At 36.8% G+C, this 22,123-nt stretch overlaps 1 protein-coding gene across 1 annotated transcript in view; it reads right to left on the reverse strand.

The window, feature by feature from the left end:
- The window catches only part of LOC129724507 (uncharacterized), a 589,670-nt gene that overhangs the window by 115,467 nt on the left and 452,080 nt on the right, over nt 1–22,123 (reverse strand). The window contains exon 8 of the mRNA XM_055679461.1: nt 13,512–13,656. Coding sequence (XP_055535436.1) covers nt 13,512–13,656 — 145 coding nt within the window. The remainder of the gene's footprint in view (nt 1–13,511; nt 13,657–22,123) is intronic.

Below are 22,123 nucleotides of genomic sequence, written 5' to 3' on the forward strand. Positions count from 1 at the left end.
ATACTTAAATTCATGTAAACTTTTTAATATGTTCCGCGCGAGATACTATCACCAAATTACCACCAAACGAAAGATTTAGGACATAAAAAAGATTTGTTATGGGTTCCAGCTGCAGATATTTGCATCTTAGTCGATGATAAGCGGCTAAAGATGGTTACTTTTTCGTTTGAATTTCATACTTTTTACATAGTTTCTTGGAAGGGTTGTGGTACATTCAGCTCGAAGTTGCAAATTGGTTCTTAAAAATTTGTCTATATTCGAGTTTTGATATTTTGTGTTGGAATACGGGAGTTTCCTGAGGAAATATGATTTTTTTAAGTTATTCCAGTAGAATAACGTAAAAGGAGAAAAATCAAACTCTGATCGCTTAACTTAACGATTCACTTAACGAAACGAGATTGTGCTTAAATTTTGAATATGGATTTTTTTCGAGAAGGCAAAACTTTTGAAAGCTGCCGTATTTTGAAATTCAATGGTCAAACTTTTTCCTATATTCGATTAACACCCTATTATGCTTGCCCCTATTATGAAAAGTTTGTTATAGTCGAAAAACACTAATTCTGTCGATTTCAGTACTTTTCAAGAGCAATACTGTAAAAAAATGATTTATGACCGCCCTTGCCATACAATTCGAACCACTGTGAGACGTCCCGCATTTCGCGAGACAGTCCTGCTGCCTAACAAAATGTCCTACTTAGAAAAACGTCCCGCGAAATGTCCCACATTTATCAAAAGTATCTGAACAAACGTAAATGTTCACCGTTAAATGCGTCTGCCTCAGTTTGCTCCGGTTGCATAAGCATTCACAGTTCTTGCTTCGAACCTCTGGAACGAGCCTGATCCTGGAATTCGAACCTTTTCAGCCACTATCGAGTAATTATGGATGACCGATACAATATCTAATTAGAGCACATGCAGAGGAAGTATATCGGTAATGGACACGAACAAGTATGGAAGGCTCAAATTCATCAATAACATTCCTTTGCCAGTTATCGATATACTAAGCTATTTTGCCGTAGCCGAGAATAAATCGAAAGTTTGATATCATAGAGAAAATCTATGTTAACCACTACTCGAAAAGCCAGAGGAAAAAACTTAATGAAATAAACTATTCGTTAAAACATTTATTTAAGACTTCGTAATCACCGAAGCTGGCTGATTTATTGCAGCAGAACACTATAACTATTTCCACTATTTCCGAAAGTGCCATAAAGCAAGGAACGATTCTTTGAGTCCGCCACCGTTGTTACGGTTGTAATCGCTTCCAAAAGCGACCAGCGGAAATATTTTCATTGCGAAAACACTTATTGCTTCTAATATTCCAGTTCCCGTAGTTGAATTGTTAGGTACTGCTGCTGCTTTTGAAGGTTGCCGTTGCAGCGGTTCCGACAGTGGATTGTAGCAGTGTTGCTAGAAAAATTCAATGGTGAACCGTTTGTCCGACATTCAATCAGTTTGGGTTGAATAACTTTTTCTACAAGCATCGTAGCGCCTTACAGTCTTCAGAAGAGTTCTTCCGAGAAAAAATTCCTACAAACATTATGTATCGATATATTTTTAGGAGCCAACTGGACATCTCTAGAGAATAAGTTTTGAAAAAGTGAATTTTCCCATATAAAATCGCATGGAAATTTAAAAATCGGGCGCAGAAATATAGTTCCACCGATCGATCTTAAAAGTTACACGTTATAGGTTGTTATAGTGCATGGGAGCGAAAAAATAACACCATCGCTTTTTTCCCATATAACCTGTGTTTTCTTATAGATAGCTGAATCGATTTTCATAAAACTATTCTCAAATGAAAGGTCTAGTTGCCCCATAGAATCCCATTGAATTACATTGTAATCGGATTTTTGGTTTGCTTGCTATTTAACAAAATGTAAAAATCACGAGTGTTCATTTTCTTAAAAACTGCACAACCGATGTGAACAGAATTGGTTTCAAATGAACAGGCTACCTTAACCCCTAAATTTTTGAATTTTATGAAGATTGGATATGTAGTTCAAAAGTTATAGAAAGAAACGTGTTCTGGGGACTGTTTAATCTCACTCGTGTTTCTCAGAGATGGCTGGACCGATTTTCACAAAATCAGTGTCATAGTTACGCCATGAGATCCTATTGATTTGTTTTGCATTCGGACTATTACTTTGCCGACATATTTCGAAGACTATTTGAACTCACTCACTTTTTTCAGAGATGGCTGAACCGGATTCCACAAAGTTAATGTCACATGAAAGATCTCATAACACCCTATTGAATTATACTGTAATCGGACTGTAACTTCGTCTATAATGTATCAAAATGTGAAAATCACGAAACTTCATTATCTCAGAAACTACACAACCGATTTGAATAACTTTGATATCAGATGAACGGGCTATTTAAGGGTTAACTGATGAATGATAAAAATTGAACATGTGATTCCAAAGTTTGACTACCCCATAGGTTCCCATTTCATTTGATTATAATCGGACTTTTGTTCCAACCGTTATGTATTAACCTTCTAGTGCCCAGTGCCGCCTTTGAACGGTCAAAAGTTTAACCTCAAAAAAGCTCTAATAAGAACTTAAAAAATGTTTATAAAGCTTCACAATGATTTTTTCGAAGTCTGTCCAAAAACTAATTTGCGCACTAGAGGGATAAATGGTAAAAACACCGAAAGTCTATTATCTCAAAGATTACACGACTTATTTGAACATAACTAGTGTCAAACGAACGAGTTATTTCTCGAATTTTCAAGTAACAAACTTCATAATAATTTGATATGTGTCTCAAAAGATATGGAAAGTAAACAAATTCAAAGACTATTTAAAACTATACCTTCTTCGATCAAAATATGTGGCCTCAACATAATTTAAATTTGGTATTGTATTATTTGAACGTTCCCGGTATTGCTCGTGATTAAAGTGTTTGAAATAAAGAATCCTTTCTTTTATTTCGCTATTTCTCAAGCACTAACAATATGTAAAATTTCATATCTTATACTTCAAATATTACTTCAGAAACAGCATCAATATTTTGGAACCCAAAGAGTGAATATACCTTTATTGGATTGAAGTGTTCATGTTAATCTATTTTAGCAAATAGTAAGCTTGAATGAGAGAGCCTGAGTCTGACCACTAGGTGGATTAATTTGGGTATTTTAATAGCTGAGCAATCGAGCATTATTTGCATTTCCGTAATACTCCAGAGGTTAGCTCTGATAAAGTCTTTGGGTGGGCAAAATCGGAATATTGGAAGTCAAATTTAAGGGCATGGACAGCCACTGGACAACCACTGGATAAGTAACTTTGGTTGTAATGCAACCCGAGTATGTAGCACAATGTATATTGAGCACTATACAGTAAATACTGTACATTACCGAAGGAACACATTAAATCATGTATATTTTTTTGTCTTGAATAAATTGGGCGACTTATAGATCCGTTACTAGAGCGTCGACTAGAGGGAATTTCAATTTCCCGCGTTTTCTGATTCCCGGAAATTTGTTATTTGAATCCCGGATTCCCGGAAAATATTTCCTGCAATGAGAATTATTGGTAAATCGAGGTACAATTTTAGACCATTTCAAAATTGTGTTCACTTCTGGGTAATAATGAGCAAGATTGCGAAACCGTTTGCAAACCCGGCCCTAAACAGTATGAATAATCTCTTTCACTTTTCGTGTAAGGACATTCTTCTTAGAGTGCTAATGGAATGTATGAGAAAATTTAGACTTTGATTTGAAATCTCAAAGCCATCAGAGTTTCACTTTTTTAACCGATAAAAAATGGACAGGAAGTATATAATGAAATTGTCGAAATCGAAACCATGTTTTTTGATGCCAAATGTTTTAGAGATACATACAAATACATGTCTCCCAGCTCTAAGCCCCAGTTATTTTTCATATATATTTTTTTGTTTAAATAAACATCAGATCCCAACGTTTTTTTTTTTTCAATTTCTGCATGTAAACTGCTTCTTCCGAGAATATTTTGAAGCCCTTCCGTAAACGAAACTCGAATAGTAAATAGTAGATTTCATGCTGCCATTCAAGAGATAACTTATTTAACCTCATTTCAAATGGTACCATCCTACTCACAAAATCATAAAATTTTACCGCGTGGTTTTTTTTTTTTTTTTTTAAGGAGGGATTTGTTAGTAGCTTAAGTATTTATGATAAATATTAGTAAATAATGAGTATGTGTGTCCAATCACAAATGGTGACTTCTCAACACTGTTAGCAATTTGTAATTTTAATTGTTAGGATTTGTTTGCTTTCGCAATTAGGACTTATCATTCGTAGGGATTTAAACCTACTTGTCAGAAAAGGGGAAGTAAATTTACAACTAACTTAATTGCTAACTTATTGGCTATAAAGAGAGCTTATCGTAGCAATTGAGGATTGCAACGATTTTTGTCGAAAATTGTTAATAATTTTATTTGACATAGCTTCTAATGGTTCAACACCAGTAAGTCTATGTAATTCGAGTGTACCAAACCAAGGAGGACGCTTCAAAATCATTTTCAGAATTTTATTCTGAATCCTTTGGAGCGTTTTCTTCCTTGTTGAACAGCAACTTGACCAGATCGGTACAGCATAAAGCATTGCTGGTCTAAAAATTTGTTTGTAAATCAAAAGTTTGTTTTTTAAACAAAGTTTAGAATTCCTGTTAATGAGAGGATATAAACATCTCGTATATTTGATGCACTTGGCTTGTATACTCTCAATGTGCTCTTTGAAAATAAGTTTTTTATCATAAATTAGTCCCAAGTACTTAACCTTGTCGGACCAACTTAAAATAACCCCATTCATCTTGACAACGTGATTATTGTTTGGCTTGAGGAAAGAAGCCCTAGGCTTATGCGGAAAAATTATCATTTGAGTTTTAGAAGCATTGGGAGAGATTTTCCACTTTTGCAAGTAGGAAGAAAAAATATCTAAACTTTTCTGCAATCGACTGCATATGACACGAAGACTTTTTCCTTTCACGGAAATGCTTGTGTCATCGCAGAACAATGACTTTGTGCATCCTGGAGGCAAATCAGGAAGATCTGAAGTGAATATGTTGTACAGGACTGGACCCAAGACTGAACCTTGAGGCACACCTGCTCTGACAGGAAATCTATCAGATTTTGAATTCTGATAGACAACCTGCAGAGTTCGATCAGTAAGATAATTTTTGAAAATTTTGATTAGGAAAATTGGAAAATTAAAAGTTTGCAATTTCGCAATCAAACCTTTATGCCAAACACTGTCGAATGCTTTTTCTATGTCTAAAAGAGCAGCTCCAGTGGAATAACCTTCAGATTTGTTAGCTCGTATCATATTAGTAACTCTGAGCAATTGATGAGTTGTGGAATGCCCATGGCGAAATCCAAACTGTTTGAAAAATTGAATTTTCGTTGATGTGTGACATCATTCTGTTAAGAATAACTCTCTCAAACAGTTTACTTATTGAAGAAAGCAAACTGATTGGTCGATAACTTGAAACTTCAGCTGGGTTCTTATCCGGTTTTAAAATGGGAGTAATTTTTGCATTTATCCATAATTTGGGAAAATACGCAATTTTGAAGCAGCAATTGAAAATTTTCACTAAAAAATCCATTGTGCTCTCAGGGAGATGTTTGATTAGTATATTAAAGATTCCATCGTCACCAGGGGCTTTCATATTTTTGAAATTTTTAATAATTGATTTAATCTCATTCAAGTTAGTTTCAATTATTTCTGCAGGTAAAAAATTCTGGGAAGAAATTAAATCAAATTCACGTGTGACTTCATTTTCAATTGGACTCACAAAATTCAAATTTGAGTTATGAACACTCTCAAACTGCTGAGCAAGTCTTTGAGCCTTTTGTTCATTGGATACAAGAAAACGTTCACCATCTTTTAAAACTGGAATAGGCTTTGAAGGTTTCTTAAGAATCTTCGACAGCTTCCAAAATGGTTTTGAATATGGTTTCAATTTTTCAACTTTAGTCTCAAAATTTTGATTTCTCAGAAGAGTAAATCTATGTTTAATCTCTTTCTTTAAATCTTTATAAATAGTTTTAAAAACAGGGTCACGAGAACGTTGATATTGACGTCTGCGGACATTTTTCAAACGAATTAGAAGTTGAAAATTTTCGTCGATTATTGGTGAATCAAATTTCACTTGAGCCTTTGGGACAGAATAATTCCTGGCATCAACAATTGCACATTTTAATGCTTCCAAAGCGGAATCAATATTCACTTCGTTTTGCAAATCAAGCTCATTATTGAAATTTCTCTCAATATAATTTTTGTATCTTTCCCAATTAGCTTTGTTATAATTAAAAACAGAGCTCATAGGGTTTAAAACTGATTCATGTGATAAAGAAAAAGTTATTGGAAGATGGTCAGAATCAAAGTCAGCATGTGTGATCAAATCACTACATACATGACTTTGATCTGTCAGCACCAAATCAATAGTTGAAGGGTTTCTTACAGAAGAAAAGCATGTAGGACTATTCGGAGACAAAATAGAATAGTATCCTGAAGAACAATCATTGAATAAAATTTTGCCATTGGAATTACTTTGAGAATTATTCCATGAACGATGTTTAGCGTTAAAATCGCCGATTATGAAAAATTTCGAACGATTTCTGGTGAGTTTTTGTAAATCACCTTTAAAATAATTTTTGAGCTCGCGTGTGCATTGAAATGGTAAATATGCTGCGGCAATAAATAAAATCCCAAGTTCAGTTTGAACTTCAATTCCCAAAGTTTCAATAACTTTCGTCTCAAGATGGGGAAGAGCACGATGTTTGATTCGGCGATGAATAACAATTGCAACTCCACCGCCGGAACCCTGAATCCTATCATATCTATGAACCATGTAATTGGGATCATATTTTAATTTAATGTTAGGTTTCAAAAATGTTTCAGTAATAATTGCAATATGCACATTATTTACTGTTAAAAAATTAAAAAGCTCATTCTCATTGGCCTTCAATGAGCGAGCATTCCAATTTAATATTTTAATTGTTTTATTTAAAATCATTGCTAAATTTTAAATTAGAAACAATATTAATAGTAAAATTTGTGCCTATTTGAATGGCTTCAAACATTGATTTTGCCTGCAACATGGCGTTCATAAGATCGAACATTGCCTGTCGCAAAAAAGAAAGTTTACCTGTCGTAATAGGCACCAGGCAGTTGACATTAGAAAAAATATTTTCGGCAGCAATATTAGCTGGAGTAATAGGTGTACAATTATTTTCTAGCTGTTTGCTTACCCATATTAACGGTCATCTTCGAACTACCAACACTAGGCGGTATAATGTTCGAACTACCTGTAACCTGTGCATAAGTTAAACGGGTATGCAAAGGAGTAGGTAAACTATGCGTCACTGGTACGCTTGGAGAATTTTGTTTTGAAGTTGGTTTTAATTGAGAAATTGAATTTTGTTTACCTTGCCTTGCCTTAACAATTGCTAAACGGACTGGGCATTGATAAAAATTTGACATATGGTTGCCGTTACAATTCGCACAGCGAAAATTTTTACTCTCTTTCACAGGACATGTGTCCTTTTTGTGAGAAGAGTCTCCACAATTAAGACATTTTTGGTCCATGTTACAGAATTTGGAACCATGGCCATAACGTTGGCAAGTACGGCATTGGGTGATATGCTTTTCACTTCCGCCATGCTTCCTATAAATTTCCCACTTTACACGCACATTATACAAAGCATGTGCTTTTTCAAAAAATTTTAAGTTGTTAACCTCATTGCGGTTAAAATGAATTGAATAATTAACAAGGGAAATTCCAGTTCTCTGACTGTTATCGCCTCGTGATTTTTGTTTCATAAGAATTACTTGGGTAGGGGCTATGCCAAGTAATTCTGTTAAAGTAAGTTTGATCTCATCAACGGTTTGATCGTTGGTGAGACCTTTCAAGACAACCTTGAACGGCTTGGCGTTCTTGGTGTCATATGTAAAAAATTTGTACATCTTGTCAGTTAAATATTGAACAAGACGATCACGACCCTTTACTGAGTCGGCTAATAAGCGGCATTCACCTCTACGGCCAATTTGATAGGTAACTATAACGTCAGAAACAAACGTTGAAAGTTCCTTTTTGAATATATTAAATTCAGAAGAAATAGTTACCACAATAGGTGGAACTTTCTCCTTTTTTAAAGATTTTATATTTTGTATAGTTTCATTATTGGTAACTTCCATTTCACCAGCTTCTTGCTCAGGCAAAATATCAAAAGGATTGTCACTACAGACACTCGATGTGTCAGAAAGAGATGCCTCTCTTTTCCTCCCCGCAGCGATGCGAGGTTTCTTTTTCCGTCCAGCCATTTCAGGTGATACGAAAAAAGTTAAAACAAATGTTAAATTCAAAAGTAGGTAGTCTTGAGAAAGACTGATGGGAAATAACTTTCAGGTAGTCTTTAAAAGACACATTGACAAAACACAAACTTTGAAGCTATAGGCAGTCGAAGACCAGTCCACAAGCAACCGAAAAAACGTCTGATCTGTAGGACAGTTCAAGACGCACTGTTTTACCGCGTGGTAATTCAGCAGATTTCATAACCATTAAATTGAAATGTTTATGTATAATTCGTGTATTGAATTTATGAAAGTGTTCAAATTAAAATAAAAAAGCCAAAATAATATGTCCCGCATCGGTTTTATACGCTGATTTAGGACTGGATACACAATAAATTCCAGGCATCGATTTCCAGTTCAGCACTTTTCGGCGAGCCCTTTTGGAAGGTTCGGTGAAAGAAGAAGCAGCCCGAAATCAGCCATTCCAGAATATTTATGACGCATTACTGTCGCACATATGCGCTGCGATGATACCACACGCCGATAGCCATCGGACCAGCAGCAGCAGGGCCAGCCGTTACTGTCGTCACTAGTCCCGATTCAGCGGAATCCTAGCTTGGGCAAACGCCAACCGACCAATGTCGAGATCCAGTGCTGCAACTAGTGCCCGAGATGGAACGCGTAGTCTCTAACCCGAAACGATCAAGAGTTGGTGGAAACAATGGGATTTTAATTATGTTTGCTCACTGGATTACACGAATAGTTCAATTAACTTTGAACTATGTTGAGCAACCGACGACCGAACGACCAAACGACCACCCGACCGTGGTTGCGACAGACGACAGGACAGGACAGTGCCGTCCAGTTGAACCGATTCGAATGTGCTCTGTTAGGTTAGGTTTCGACACCCGCGATGATAGGATGGTGCCAAGATGATAATGACGCTGATTGGATGCGCTGAATATCTTATGGCACGTAGTTACACTGTTGTGCCACGTTGGCACTGATGGGAAAGGTATGCCACCTGCTGGGCGGCTATCAAATTAAAATTTTAATTTTACTCACAACCTTGAGGAGAAATTCAGAAGAAAACAAAACACTGCTTATCGTACAGGCAAATGATTTGACTGTATTTTGTAAGCTGTTGCAAGTTGTTTAAATTATCCTCCCGTTTGTAACTGATACTCCGCTGGTGAAATTAGTTCTATTTGCAGGTAATTAAGCCTCGTCATCCATTATTATTACCGCACTGGAGTGCATCATTTCCGCCTTTGCATGCAAGCCATTGCAGGGTCAACAGTAAGAGGAACTTTAGAGCTCTCTATTATCCGAAGTGATTCGATGGCTCGGCGTCATCCGTAGTGATGAATTGGATTGGCTAGTTTCAGTCATAGGCGTGCGCAAGGGGACGTTGGCATTTTATGAGAAGGGGAAGAAAAAAATTTCAATGGAAAAAAAGTTTGTTGATTTTACAGTAGAGCAAAGCACGATTTTGTACCTCTAAATAAAAATCCTGCACACGCCTATGGCTTCTTACAAGGTGCATACTCATCAATCAGTAATCCGATCTGCCTATTAGTGTTCTCGTAATACCTTGTTACATCTGGATCAGTTTTTCCCTTCGGCAATGCCGACGGTGCAGCTTTCGAGCGCTCATCGTTTAATTAGGGAGCGAATGCGCTCCGCCTGATATTTGTTCCATTCTCACTTGGCTACCAGATATAAACATTCAAACAATAAAGTACCGCAGATAATACCGCATGCGACAATACGAAAAAAATGATGCAAAAAATCACAGGAAGGTTGTATGCAAAGCCACGACCGCAAGGTTGAAGTAGAATACTTTTACAAGAAAGATAACCCGGCTGCTTGCGTGTCAGTCATTTCTTCTAGTAAATAAACGTTGACCGTTCATTGGCAGTATTGTAATTTCTCTTTGTTTGATATTTTAAATGAAGTTTTTGATTTGCCTTACCGTGGTGAAACGTTCAGCTCTTTTTAAGGCGAAGTAGAGCTATACATTTCAACACATTTCGTCTTGCCGAATCGCATCGCGCCGTTATTTGCGTTCTGCATAACCGTAGCCAAACACTGAGCGACGCAAACACGTAATAATAGTCAGAGTATGCATGTAGATGAAGATAGTTAACTTTGGATTATAGCGCAAAACGAGAAAATTAATATATTAATACTCTTCAAATATTCATTTGTGTTCTTCAAATTTCAGTTGTTCAATTTAATATCCGATAGGCCAAATGATGCATTCCCAATTTATTAGGTCCATAACTCTGCCGACCGTGCTTGGGAAAGCAATCGTGTAATGAGCAATCAGAGGTCGAATTTTGTGTTTTGACAAGGCTTAAGAATTTTCAATAGTAAAATAGTTCGAATAATAAAATTGCAATTTCATGCATTTGGTAGGAAAGGAATCTTAGAAGATATTCTAATCGATTGCTGCAAAAACGAAGGAAATCCATCGAAAACTAACTGATTTATTAGCATTTTAAATTGGACATATTTCTCACTTTTTTCAGTTTTAGATTTTCATTTCACATCCCTATGTAGCCGAACTTCCTGAGAGAAGTATTCTACTTCAAAATGCAATCAGAACTTTTCGTGCTCTGTTATGCAGATATGACATTTAGATGAGGACTTATGGTATATCATGTGCGGAACCTTTTAGGCGCAGTTCAGACCTTTTGTTTCAGTAAACTGTTGTACCTTTATAAATCTTTGTTTATGCGAAAACGAAAATGATAAGAATTAAAAGTTAGAATTATTTTGCCTTTTATAACATCCCTTAGGAGAGTTCATATAGAGTGCTTATATTGCATGCACGACACTATATAAATATCATCATTTTCGCAGTATTATATCCTAGGTAAATTAGACATGAGAGCATACGGAATAAATGAATGGTTCGATTTCTCCTACCTCTTGTAGAAGGCCCTTCTCCAGCGTCCCAACCAGAGGTTGGACACGTGTTACCTCTGGCTGCTTTTACCTTGACCTCCGTACTGGTACTTGGTTTCTTCGATGCACTTCCCCCATGCTGGTCCTTTGCGCGTTTCCGAGCATCACGCTTGTAATTGGCTTTTATATATTTAGACATAGCACTGAATACACTTCCGATGGATTTCTCAATAAGTGCAATAAATGCACTCGCAGACCCGAAAATAATAAAACACTTCCAAGAAATGTTGCACTAGTTGAAGTAAAAAGACAATTTCCACGTGTTGTAACGTGCTGGAGTACGAAATCTATGTCTGTGATAGGGAACCTTCACGTTCACGAGGCATGACTGGAGAAACGCGTCTGATAATGCGGTAAAATTTTTAATGTCTTTATGTGCAAATTATTGTACTCAGACAAAAACCTGTTTTGAATTGGATGAATTTTTAGTGAATAAACGTTAACCGTTTGTTATTCAACGTTGGTCATGCTGATCGCAGCCTTTGCGCTGCCCCTACAGTGGGGGGTTACTAAATTAAGGAAAATTAAAAATTTGACAACTACAACAGAATTTGATTGCATCCCGCACAGAATGTCTGCTTGTTTTGATGCCAGAAAATTATTAACCTTCAATTATTTGTTTATTTGCCTTGAAAAAAGCATTTTGCGGTTCAAAATCGGTTGCTGATTACAACTTTTGAGCTGCCATAACATTGGGGGAATTAAGATACACGGACAACATGCACTGTGGAAGCTATTTCACAATCAGTAAATTAGACGGGTGCGACAGATTTAAATTGCTAGGATGCAACACAGAATGCTTGCTTGCGTTGACAAAAATTATTAACTTTCAATGACTTGTTTATTTGCCTTGAAAAAGGCATTTTGATTTCCAAAATTGGATTTCCTGATGGCAATCTTCATGTTGCCCCAACAGTAGGGGAATAATGGCTGTCTGGCGACACACGCTGAGAAAAACCGCGCTGCTCCTGAGACGTGGTGACCAACCACAGGGCTAGTGCTGCGGCTAAGGAAGGACGACTGCTGTTGTCGCTGTTGTCTAGAACTATTATGAGCGGCTCCGGCTGAAAGAGGCTCTTATATAGGCCAAATAGCATGTTTTCAATTGCAAGGTATATGATTCTGTCGACCGTGCTTGGGAAGCAATCATATAACGACCAATCAGAGGTCGAATTTTTCGTTTTGACAAGGCTTGGCTATTTTCAACAGTACCGTAGTGTGAATAATAAAATTACAATTATCTTATTTTGGGAAGAATCTTAGAAGATTTTCCAATCTATTGCTGCAAGAACGAAGGAAATCCATCGAATACTAACCGATTTATTAGCATTTGACATTGGACATATTTTTCACTTTTTTCGGTTTTAGATTTTCATTTCACATCTCTATGTAGCCAAACTTCCTGAGAGAAGTATTCTACTTCAAAAAATCCTTTCAAAACAACCAACAGAATGTGATTTGTGAATCGCATCCTTCAACAGTACAACACACGGTAGCAACCTTTAATCCGCTGTAAATTGAATGCACATCGCTTGATATAAATTATTCCACCCAATTCGTTCACATGATCCACCACTGATTGGGCCCTTCCCGTGTCCACCCGTTTCAACCTTACTCTCGAAGTGGAAATGCAACTGACGCTGAAGCTCCCAACGCCAGCAGCAAAGGAATCCGTACGAAGAATTCACATTATGTACATACGGAGCTTGAAGGGAGGGAAAGATAATACATACTAATCTCAGTATAGCTTGATTTAGTCAGCGATCAGGGGGAGATTCGATCCGATGCTGGAGCCCTCTTCTCATCCTCTGTTTACACAGTCATCGATAATAGTTGGGAAAGTGAGAGCTTTCTTACTACGCTTACAACAGCCATGTGACTCGTGTGCACCAGAACAGAAGCACCGACTACAGAGAAGCAGCACAGCACCACTTTGTTTATCCTGCTCGATGCTCTCTGCACGTGCAGGTTAATGCATACATGTCGGGGATACCATCATTTCATCACTCTTCGATTTTGGTTCTACTGTATAATGAATGATGTTCGAAATGGAAGGAATTTATGCTAAGGTGATGCAGAATTAAACTTCAATCTATTATGCCGACAGCGAAATTGTGGGCAGAAATCCAACGAAACACTTCGAGTGGAATTTCAGTCACGGACTCGCATTAGATGCCAATCTTCGAGGCGTGGCAGCGGATTGGTATTTTCGAAATAATATTCATCACACTCTGGTCAGCCGCCAGCAGTCGTTTCTTACCTTCGAGCGTCCCTGGACCCGGTTGCCCTGGTTCAGCACCAGCCATGCGTCCCACCGGTGGCGGTAAATTGTGATGGTATTCCACTGGTTAAGGACTATCGTTTCCTCTGACCGAACCCGCCCGGTTCCGGAGCCGCAATCGAACCTACGAAAGAGAGACAAGAGCAAAGAGACGAAAGATCTAAAGAAATGTTTTTTGGGATAGTTTTGATGGAATGGAAAACAAATGCGGATTTGGAATATTTTCCGATTAGATTGGATCGGATGTGAGTATGTATGATGAAATGAGATATTTGATTCATTGGATGCCGTGTTTGGCATGCCTGAATGGTCCGTACTTGTGAGGCAGTATATGCAACGAAAAGCAAGCAAAATTTGGTTTAATCAGCAAAACTGATGAATTTCTTGTTGTCTGCAATATCTTTGTTGGATTTCAGTCTAGAACCAAATAATTTGTTGCTATACAGAATATGAAATCTGAGTTTACGGTTTGCTTAGTTCACTTTGTTTTCAAAATCATTTCGGGCATTTGTTCCGTTATCCATCTCATTAAGCCGATATTAACGAAGAATGCACGGATTAAACACCAAATGTTCACGGAATCATTGAACAAATAAACAAAATACGCTTACGTGCTCTTATGGAATCGCCCGGCATTGTATATTAAATAAACTTAGCTAGATTTATTCTGATTTTTGTAAGACGAACCAGTTTTCCCAACGCTTCCACATTCATCTCAAAACTTAAATCACTGCTCAATTATTCATCTCACGACGCCCTCATATTCATCTCACTGTTAATCATGGATGAATCACATTATTGAAATCTAGGAATTGTAGAAGTTCAGTTGAAAGTTGAAAGTTGAAATTTAGGAAATGTAAAAAATCATCTCATATATTTCTACTAATTCAAGCTTGTTTTTGGAAATTTGAGGTGAACATTTCAAAGATAAAAGTATGCTTCGTGTAGTGAGTGATTTTGTGTAGTGATTATAACAAAAAGTGGTCCGCTAGTGATGAAAAAACTTTGGTTGGCTGCTGAACGAGTCCCGTTGTAGCCCGTATAAAACAATACCCGGATTTTATTTTCTGAGGTAGGTGATTGAAATAAATGAGTTTTCGAGTGCAGATGCCTGACTTTAATATCAACTTTAGAGCTTTTTAGTGATTCTCTGAGGATTTTACTTAATGAGAAATCTAAAGAGAACTAAGAAGAATATATTCCATGGATTAGTAGATTGGTTGAGTTAGAGAATATGCGGTTTTTTCCTGTTTTCAATTGTGTTTTCATGTTGTATAAGAATATAAGGGCTGAGATGAATAATGGAACAGTTTCCTTCTTTAGTGTAGAATCCAACTTTTTAATCTACATTTTCCAATGAAAATTCAAACAATTTTTAAAAATTCATTATTGATTGTACGAAAGAGAGACAAGAGCAAAGAGACGAAAGATCTAAAGAAATGATTGTCATAAATGTCAAAAATGTCAAAAATTTCAAAAATGACAAATATGTCAAATATGTCAAAAATATCAAAATTGTCAAAAATATCAAACATGTCAAAAATGGCAAAATTGCAAAAATAGCACAAAAGGCACGGTGTTCGAATGGGCACAAACAATCAATAAAACCGGAGAATCACTCAGTTTAGCAGTGAAAATTCTTGAAATGAGGGTTATATCTTGTGATAAACTGTTCATAGGCAACACTACCGTTTATCTTTGGTGCGCCCTGGTCGTTATTGTAAAAATGATTATTGAGAAATAGATGAACATTTCACACTAGTAGTAGCTGTGAAAATTCTCATAACTCTTATCTTCAAGTATTTATAGTTCTGAAAGAACCGATTCCATAATCTTCAGCTCGAAATATGTAGTACAGAATGCTGATGATCGCACCACCACCGGTAGCATCGAATATTTTGTTGGCCGCGCATGAAATTTGCTCTCCGCTGTTCCCCTCAAAATATCATGCAGTGTACGATGGTGCCTGTTGCTGCCATATGCAAAATAAAACCGACCCGATTCCATAATCTTCACGTGTGCTACTAAACGCTGATGATCGCACCAACAATAGTTATGAATATTTTTCTTGGCCGCGCATAAAAAAATTTGCTCTCAGTTGTGCCCTCCAGTACCTGTGCCAGCAAAATACCTTGCAGCGAACGATGGAACTGTTGCTGCCGTATGCGAAATAAAGGTAACATGCTCCGCAGTGCCTGAAAGTTGACTCGTATGCAGCTCTCGTTTCTCAATGTCGCGTACCTTTAACAGCTACACTGCACTCGCTGTTGTGTAACAAACTAAACTGAAGCTGAATTTTTCAAACGCAGTCTTTTGTATCGAGTTCAGAGTAGATTTTTGCCATTAGGGCGTGGCCACGCAGCTTAGAGAAAGACAAACAAACCAAAACACTTTGTTGAGTCAAAATATGTAGCCAGTGGAATTTATTTCGACCATGTTATTGTTATCTGTGCTCGGGAAGCAAGCCAATAACGAGGGAAATGTATGGGAAAGCTTGACCTTGGAACTTTTCACCTTTTCCACCATTGAGCAGTAAAGCCACAATGTTGAACATTATATCAAACAATTGTTACACATTTTATCTATCCACCGACATGTAAATGACTAAGATGCAATAAGTCGTTCGCTTGCTATAATCGTTTGAAATCTGACGCAACATTTGCCAGTTTCATTTTCGATTTCTCAAAGTGTAATCTAGTATAGAAAACAAAGACGTAGTCCTACGTCAAAATATGTTAAATAAAGTAAGAAACTGTTAAATAGTGTCAAAAACTGTCAAATAGGTTAAAATCAAAGATGACTAGAACAAGATACGTAATTCTTGCAGTATGCATCAGACACGATTGTCGCTGCGCATGAACGAAAGTCGAAATAATTTGTATACTAATAATTTGTTGAAGACGGCAAGGTGGCGAAAGGTGAAACAATTATAAGCAATATCCTTGTATGTTCCTGCCATCTAATTTTCAATATCCTTGCACGGTGCAGCCATCTAATTTTCAATATCCTCATATGGTGCTGCCATCTAGGTTTCATTTACATCTAGCGGATTATGCACGATGAATCGATTTTACTAATAACAAGTTTTATGCGCATTCAAGTCATCAGATGGCAGTACTAACCGCCGTAAAGGTGTCGTGGGCAAAATGTATGGAAAAACTGGAAGTCAGGGTTCTTGTTCTAGTCATCTTTGTTAAAACGCATACTTTAAATAAATTTTTATTTCAAAAATGTCAAAAATGTTTAAAATGTGTGCGGTAAAAATTTCAAATATTTCAATTATATCAAATATGTTAAAAATGCCAAAAAGTCAAAAATTTCAAAAATACAAAAATAGGGTAGGAAACATATTTTAAGCAGCTTTAGGAACCGCCTGTGTATTCAGACGAAATACTCGAAATGTGTTGGGTGAAACTCAAACAATAGTATATCAATCTGTTCGCTATCGTTTTCTCTATCAGAACTTGTTTTCAGATTGTAAAACTAAGTTAGCAAACTTTGACAAACGTCAATCAAAGTTACGAATCGAGGGACACTATTCCAATCACCCCGAACCTATTTTAAGCAGTTTCCATCTGTTTTGCAGGCGTTTTTTTTTTTCAACACCCGAAGTGGCTACTGAATGGCTGCAAAATAGGTCGATTTGTTTCAATTGCAATTGTTCACAAATTTCTTTGTGATTAACGGTATTACATATATTCGTAAGGCAGCTAGACAATCAAAGTTTGCGTTTCCATCATTGAAATTGTCGATATTGATCAAAATGCAGGAGTTTGAGGCCTGTTTTCTTCGACTGATTAAAACAGGCGCTACTGCTTAAGCCGTTCCTTACCCTATATCAAATATTATATAAATGTCTAAAATATCAAGAAACTTAATAAACGAGAACCAATAAACGGTTGAAATATGCAAAAACTTAATCGATCATTTTTTATTTGAATGCAATTTTGTACACGTATCTGACTCAGCAAACTATTTTTTTTTTTCGCGGGTAGAAAATTCTTGTAATTTGTAAAAGGCTTATGTATTTTAGCACTCGCTTTATTTAAGCCATTGTTACTCTGAAACCTTCAGTGGTACAGGAAACCTGTCTGGGAATGATTTCTAGGGAACAGATGAAGCCTTGTATAAAAATATACACGTTAGACTTTTTTACCACAAAAAACTAAATAAACAATTGATTTTAATTAAAAAACAGTGTTTTTTTTAATGCAAAAAGCAATAAAACCAAAGTTTTTGTTGAGTGTCCAATATGTACAAATAAAAAGAAATAAATTTTGTTTGAAAGGTTTAGTTTTGAAGCATTTTTTGCTTTTCTTTTATATCATTTTTTAAAATAGTTGTATTCTAGAAAAAACCTCGTCGCGAAAAATCGTTATTGAGATAATACAAAATTAAGTTCTTCAATGAAAAAACACTTTATTGTGTTGTGAATTTTTTGTGGTTCTCCAGTTTCGAGGCTTTTTACAATTTCAACAAAATCAGCTCAAAGAAAACAATGCTTCTAAAACGTGAACAATTACGAACTGCTTATTTCACTTTAATATAATCCTGAGATTCTGATAAAAATAACAAGTCAAATTCTCATGTTTCTAGAAATTGTTACTCTGTATAGTTTTGCAGGAAGTCTTCCAACGTTGAACAGAGAAAAGTCAACTAATGAACAATACCTCACTAACCATCACTGACGCGCGTTGATTAATGCGTCCGCGACAGGACTCCAACTCAATTAAAATTAATCATTTCTCGTGATGATCGAAATTTGCGAATATTTTGATGAGCGTGACGACCTTGCCCGCACTTGCGTCCGAAATTCCTTTATCGAAAATAATGATATCTTCTTCCGGCTGGATGGCCTCGTTTGTCCGTAGGCACAATTCCGTCCTACCGGCTAGTTGTGCTCTCGTTCATATCTTTCACATCTTAGAACAACTGAGAAAACTTCCAGTAATGTGCCTATTTCCAAAAATCGATGATGACTTGCGTTTGTTTGTTGTTTCATCTTCCCTGGAAGCGTGCCTAGAAATTGGGCTGAGGGATAGACAAAGTCGTATTGTCACAATTTATATAACTAATCTTCAACTGTTCTGGTGGCTGATCTGATGATGAAAGGCATGACTATCAGCATTTTGTCGTACTAAGCGTCCCGTAACTAATGGTGAATTCGGAGACTTCCTGAAATGTTTTTCCTAATTCATAATTCGAACTGAGACAATAATTTCTCAGACTATCATAATCTTAATTTGTTCTGCTTTGAGATAAACCATAGAGCGCCTCCTTTGCGTGTCCTCCATCATCCAAGTTTGGTTACGGTGCTAGCGAGAATGATTTATCACTTCCCGAGGCTTACCAGAGGGGAATTTTGATTTAATATGAGGAAGGAGTTAGCGCTGTTAAGATGATATTAGGAGCAATTATACTAAATTTGTTCCGTGTTTACGCCGGCACAATATTCGTTTATCTTTTAGCGTACGCTCAGTGGAAAAGTTCGACATCAAGGTCGGTCAGCCAAGAAATATCTAATCTAATGCATAAACTGGAAGTAAGCAACTTTTCCTTATCTATCTATCTTCTATCTATCTATCTTCTTCTTCTATTTATATAAAAGAGAAGTTTTGTATGTATGTATGTATGTATGTTCCAGCATAACTCTCGAAGGCCTGAACCGATTTCAACCAAACTTGGCATACGTGTTCTTTGTGTAAAGGAAGTGGTCATAGAAATATTGGATAGGGGGAGGGGTCACCCTTAAAGAAGGAGGGGGTCAAAAGTAATAAATTTTCATACATAATGGAAACCTTTCATTGAAATTGGATGATTTTCGGGTTCTTGGTCATATTTGGCGGCCGGAAGTTGATGTCCAGAGACCGAAACATGATGTTCGATGCCATTTTCAATCCAAGATGGCGACTTCCGGTTTCTGGGAAGCCATTTAAAGCTGTGGAAAACACTCACAAACCCCCCAATGTTGCAGTTTTCGGAGCAAAAATGACTCTTAAGAACCGGTTATCGTTATCTGACGATACTTTGAAACTTGGGTTGCCGACTTCCGGTTTCTGGAAATCTGCAAATATTAATAACTGAGTTATATGCTTGGCAATATGGGTATTTTCAGAATCGGAATGACGTCGTCATACGAAAATCGATCGTATATTTCCAAATAATGGCCTTTTTTGAAACGTAGTGACGTCTGTTTACAGCCGAAAATCGGCTTTCGTGCAAATATTTCTAGAGAAGTGTTTCAAAACATCCAACCTGCTTTGATCCGTTTTTGGAACGATTTCTTGACATATTTCTTGCATAATTTGATAACGGAGAGTCCAATTTAGCGTTTTGGATAAAGAATATGTTTGGAAAAGTTGCTGGAGCTCAACTATTACCGAATAAAAATTTATTTAAGGGCATCGATCAAATAAGATAAGAGCTTCTACAATCCAGCTATTTATTTAAAAAAAAAGTTTTGTATGTATGTATGTATGTTCCAGCATAACTCTCGAATGATTGTACCGATTTTAACCAAACTTGACATACGTGTTCTTTGTACAGAGAAAGTGGTCATAGAAATAGTGTGAAGAAGGAGGTGCAACCCCCAAAGGAGGAGTGGGTCTTAGTTGATCGAAAAATCTATTTTCATGCATTATGGGAACTTTCTGAATGAATACGATGGTTTTTAGGCCTTTGGTCATATCTGGAGACCGGAAACTGATTTCCAGAGACCGGAACATGAATGTCGAAAAGAGAAAGAAGCAGCTATCAAAGAGGGAGGGGGTCTTAATTTATAAGAAAATCAGGTCTTTTAGTGCCTATGGAAACTATTTGAAGAGGTACGATAACTTCCATGGCCTCGGTCGGTCATGGCCAGAAGTTGATGTCTAGGGACCGGAATATGATTCCCGATGTTTTTGACGACTTTTGGTTGCTGGGAAGCTGTATACAACTGTAGAAAACGTTTACAAACCTCCAAACATTGGTATTTCCGGAACCCAGATCTTTTAGAAAGCAGAACTAGAAATCCCATGACATTTTTTAAATTCAATATGGCGACTTCCGGTTTTAGAGTTTTATGAAAAACGAATATATGCTCTGCAATATGTATATTTTCGAATGACGTCCAGTTCAAGATATTCAACTCCGGCCCAAATTTTTAAATCCTGCATGGCGGATTACATTTTCTGGAAAGGTTACTAGAGTACAGAAGAAGGCTTGGACGTAATATTGAAAAGTTGTTTAGAAATCAATTCCGCGATTTCTGCTTTCTGTCAAGCTGTGTAAAACTAAGTAAAATGGTTAACTAATGTCAATACACTAAAGCAGCTTTTTACGCGGGGGATACATACCGCGTAAAAAAACCGCGTAGATTCCGGAATCCGTGTAAAATGAAACCGCGTAAATTCCGGAATACGCATAAAAAACAGCGTTAATTCTGCATTCCGAGTAAAGGGAAACCGAAATCCACGCAAAAATAAATACCGCGTAAATTCCGGAATACGCGTAAATTCCGGAATCCGCTTAAATTCCGGAATCCGCGTAAAAAAGCCGCGCGAAAAAAACGCGTAAAAAGTGACCTACTTCTAGAAAGAGAACTATGTTCAGAAAATGACAACGGGCGTCCAACGCTATTTTCAAATTCCTGAAGAAAAATATTCAAATACTCCCTGATATTAGGTTCATAAGTCAGAGCTGATTACCCTAAATCGAAATTTGGTGTCCGAACGTTTGGTATAGCGAAGGTTTTTTTCTGCACTGGAAGTTATTCAAAACTTGAGAAAAATCTGGAGATAGTCTCCGTATCTCCAAATTATTAATTAATTCATGAAGACTGATGTTCAACTATAACGATGATATTGATATAGTTTACACAAAAAAAGTAAAACGAGAAGACATAGCAAGCAATAATTTTAACTATTAGAGATGAGCCTAGGCTATTGATTATGTAATTTGAGTGTAATTTGAGTTTATTGTAAGTTAATCGATACCGTCGAAGATGCTGATGAGGCAATCCATTTTCCAACGGAATTTTTGAACTCACTCGACCCAATTGGAATGCCTCCGCATCGATTGTGAATCAACGAAAAAGGTGGTATATAAGCAATTTTTTCTACTAAAATAGAAATATTATTTGAAATACTCGGGCTGGAAAATATATATGGAAATATAGAAAATTATAAAAAAAGCAGAAATTTTTACACGAGCAAGGCCGGGTACATTCAGCTAGTATTGTATATTACTCAGATAGGTTGAATTTTTTTTTTTACTCCAAATCAACGAACCTGTTCTAATGTTGTTGCCCTTATTGTGCCCTATATTATACTAGACAGAAACAGAAGTATTATTAGTTACTCATGGCACATTTTCGTCAGTGCTCCGACTGAGAAGCAGCCACGTTCTCCGATGCACATCCGATCACGGATAGGAAAACCACTACTACTCCTGCCTGCAGTGTGCCGAGCACATTCCACCGTCAAAGCACGTATTTTTCCATTTCAAGGACGAACAGTAACTACTGCAGCACTGAACCAGGGCACTTTTGCGCCCCGGAACTCGATAATCTAACACACATCGAATGAAATGACACATGCTCCCGGTGGACT

Source organism: Wyeomyia smithii, chromosome 2 (genome assembly GCF_029784165.1).
Source record: "Wyeomyia smithii strain HCP4-BCI-WySm-NY-G18 chromosome 2, ASM2978416v1, whole genome shotgun sequence".
Lineage (NCBI taxonomy): Eukaryota > Metazoa > Arthropoda > Insecta > Diptera > Culicidae > Wyeomyia > Wyeomyia smithii.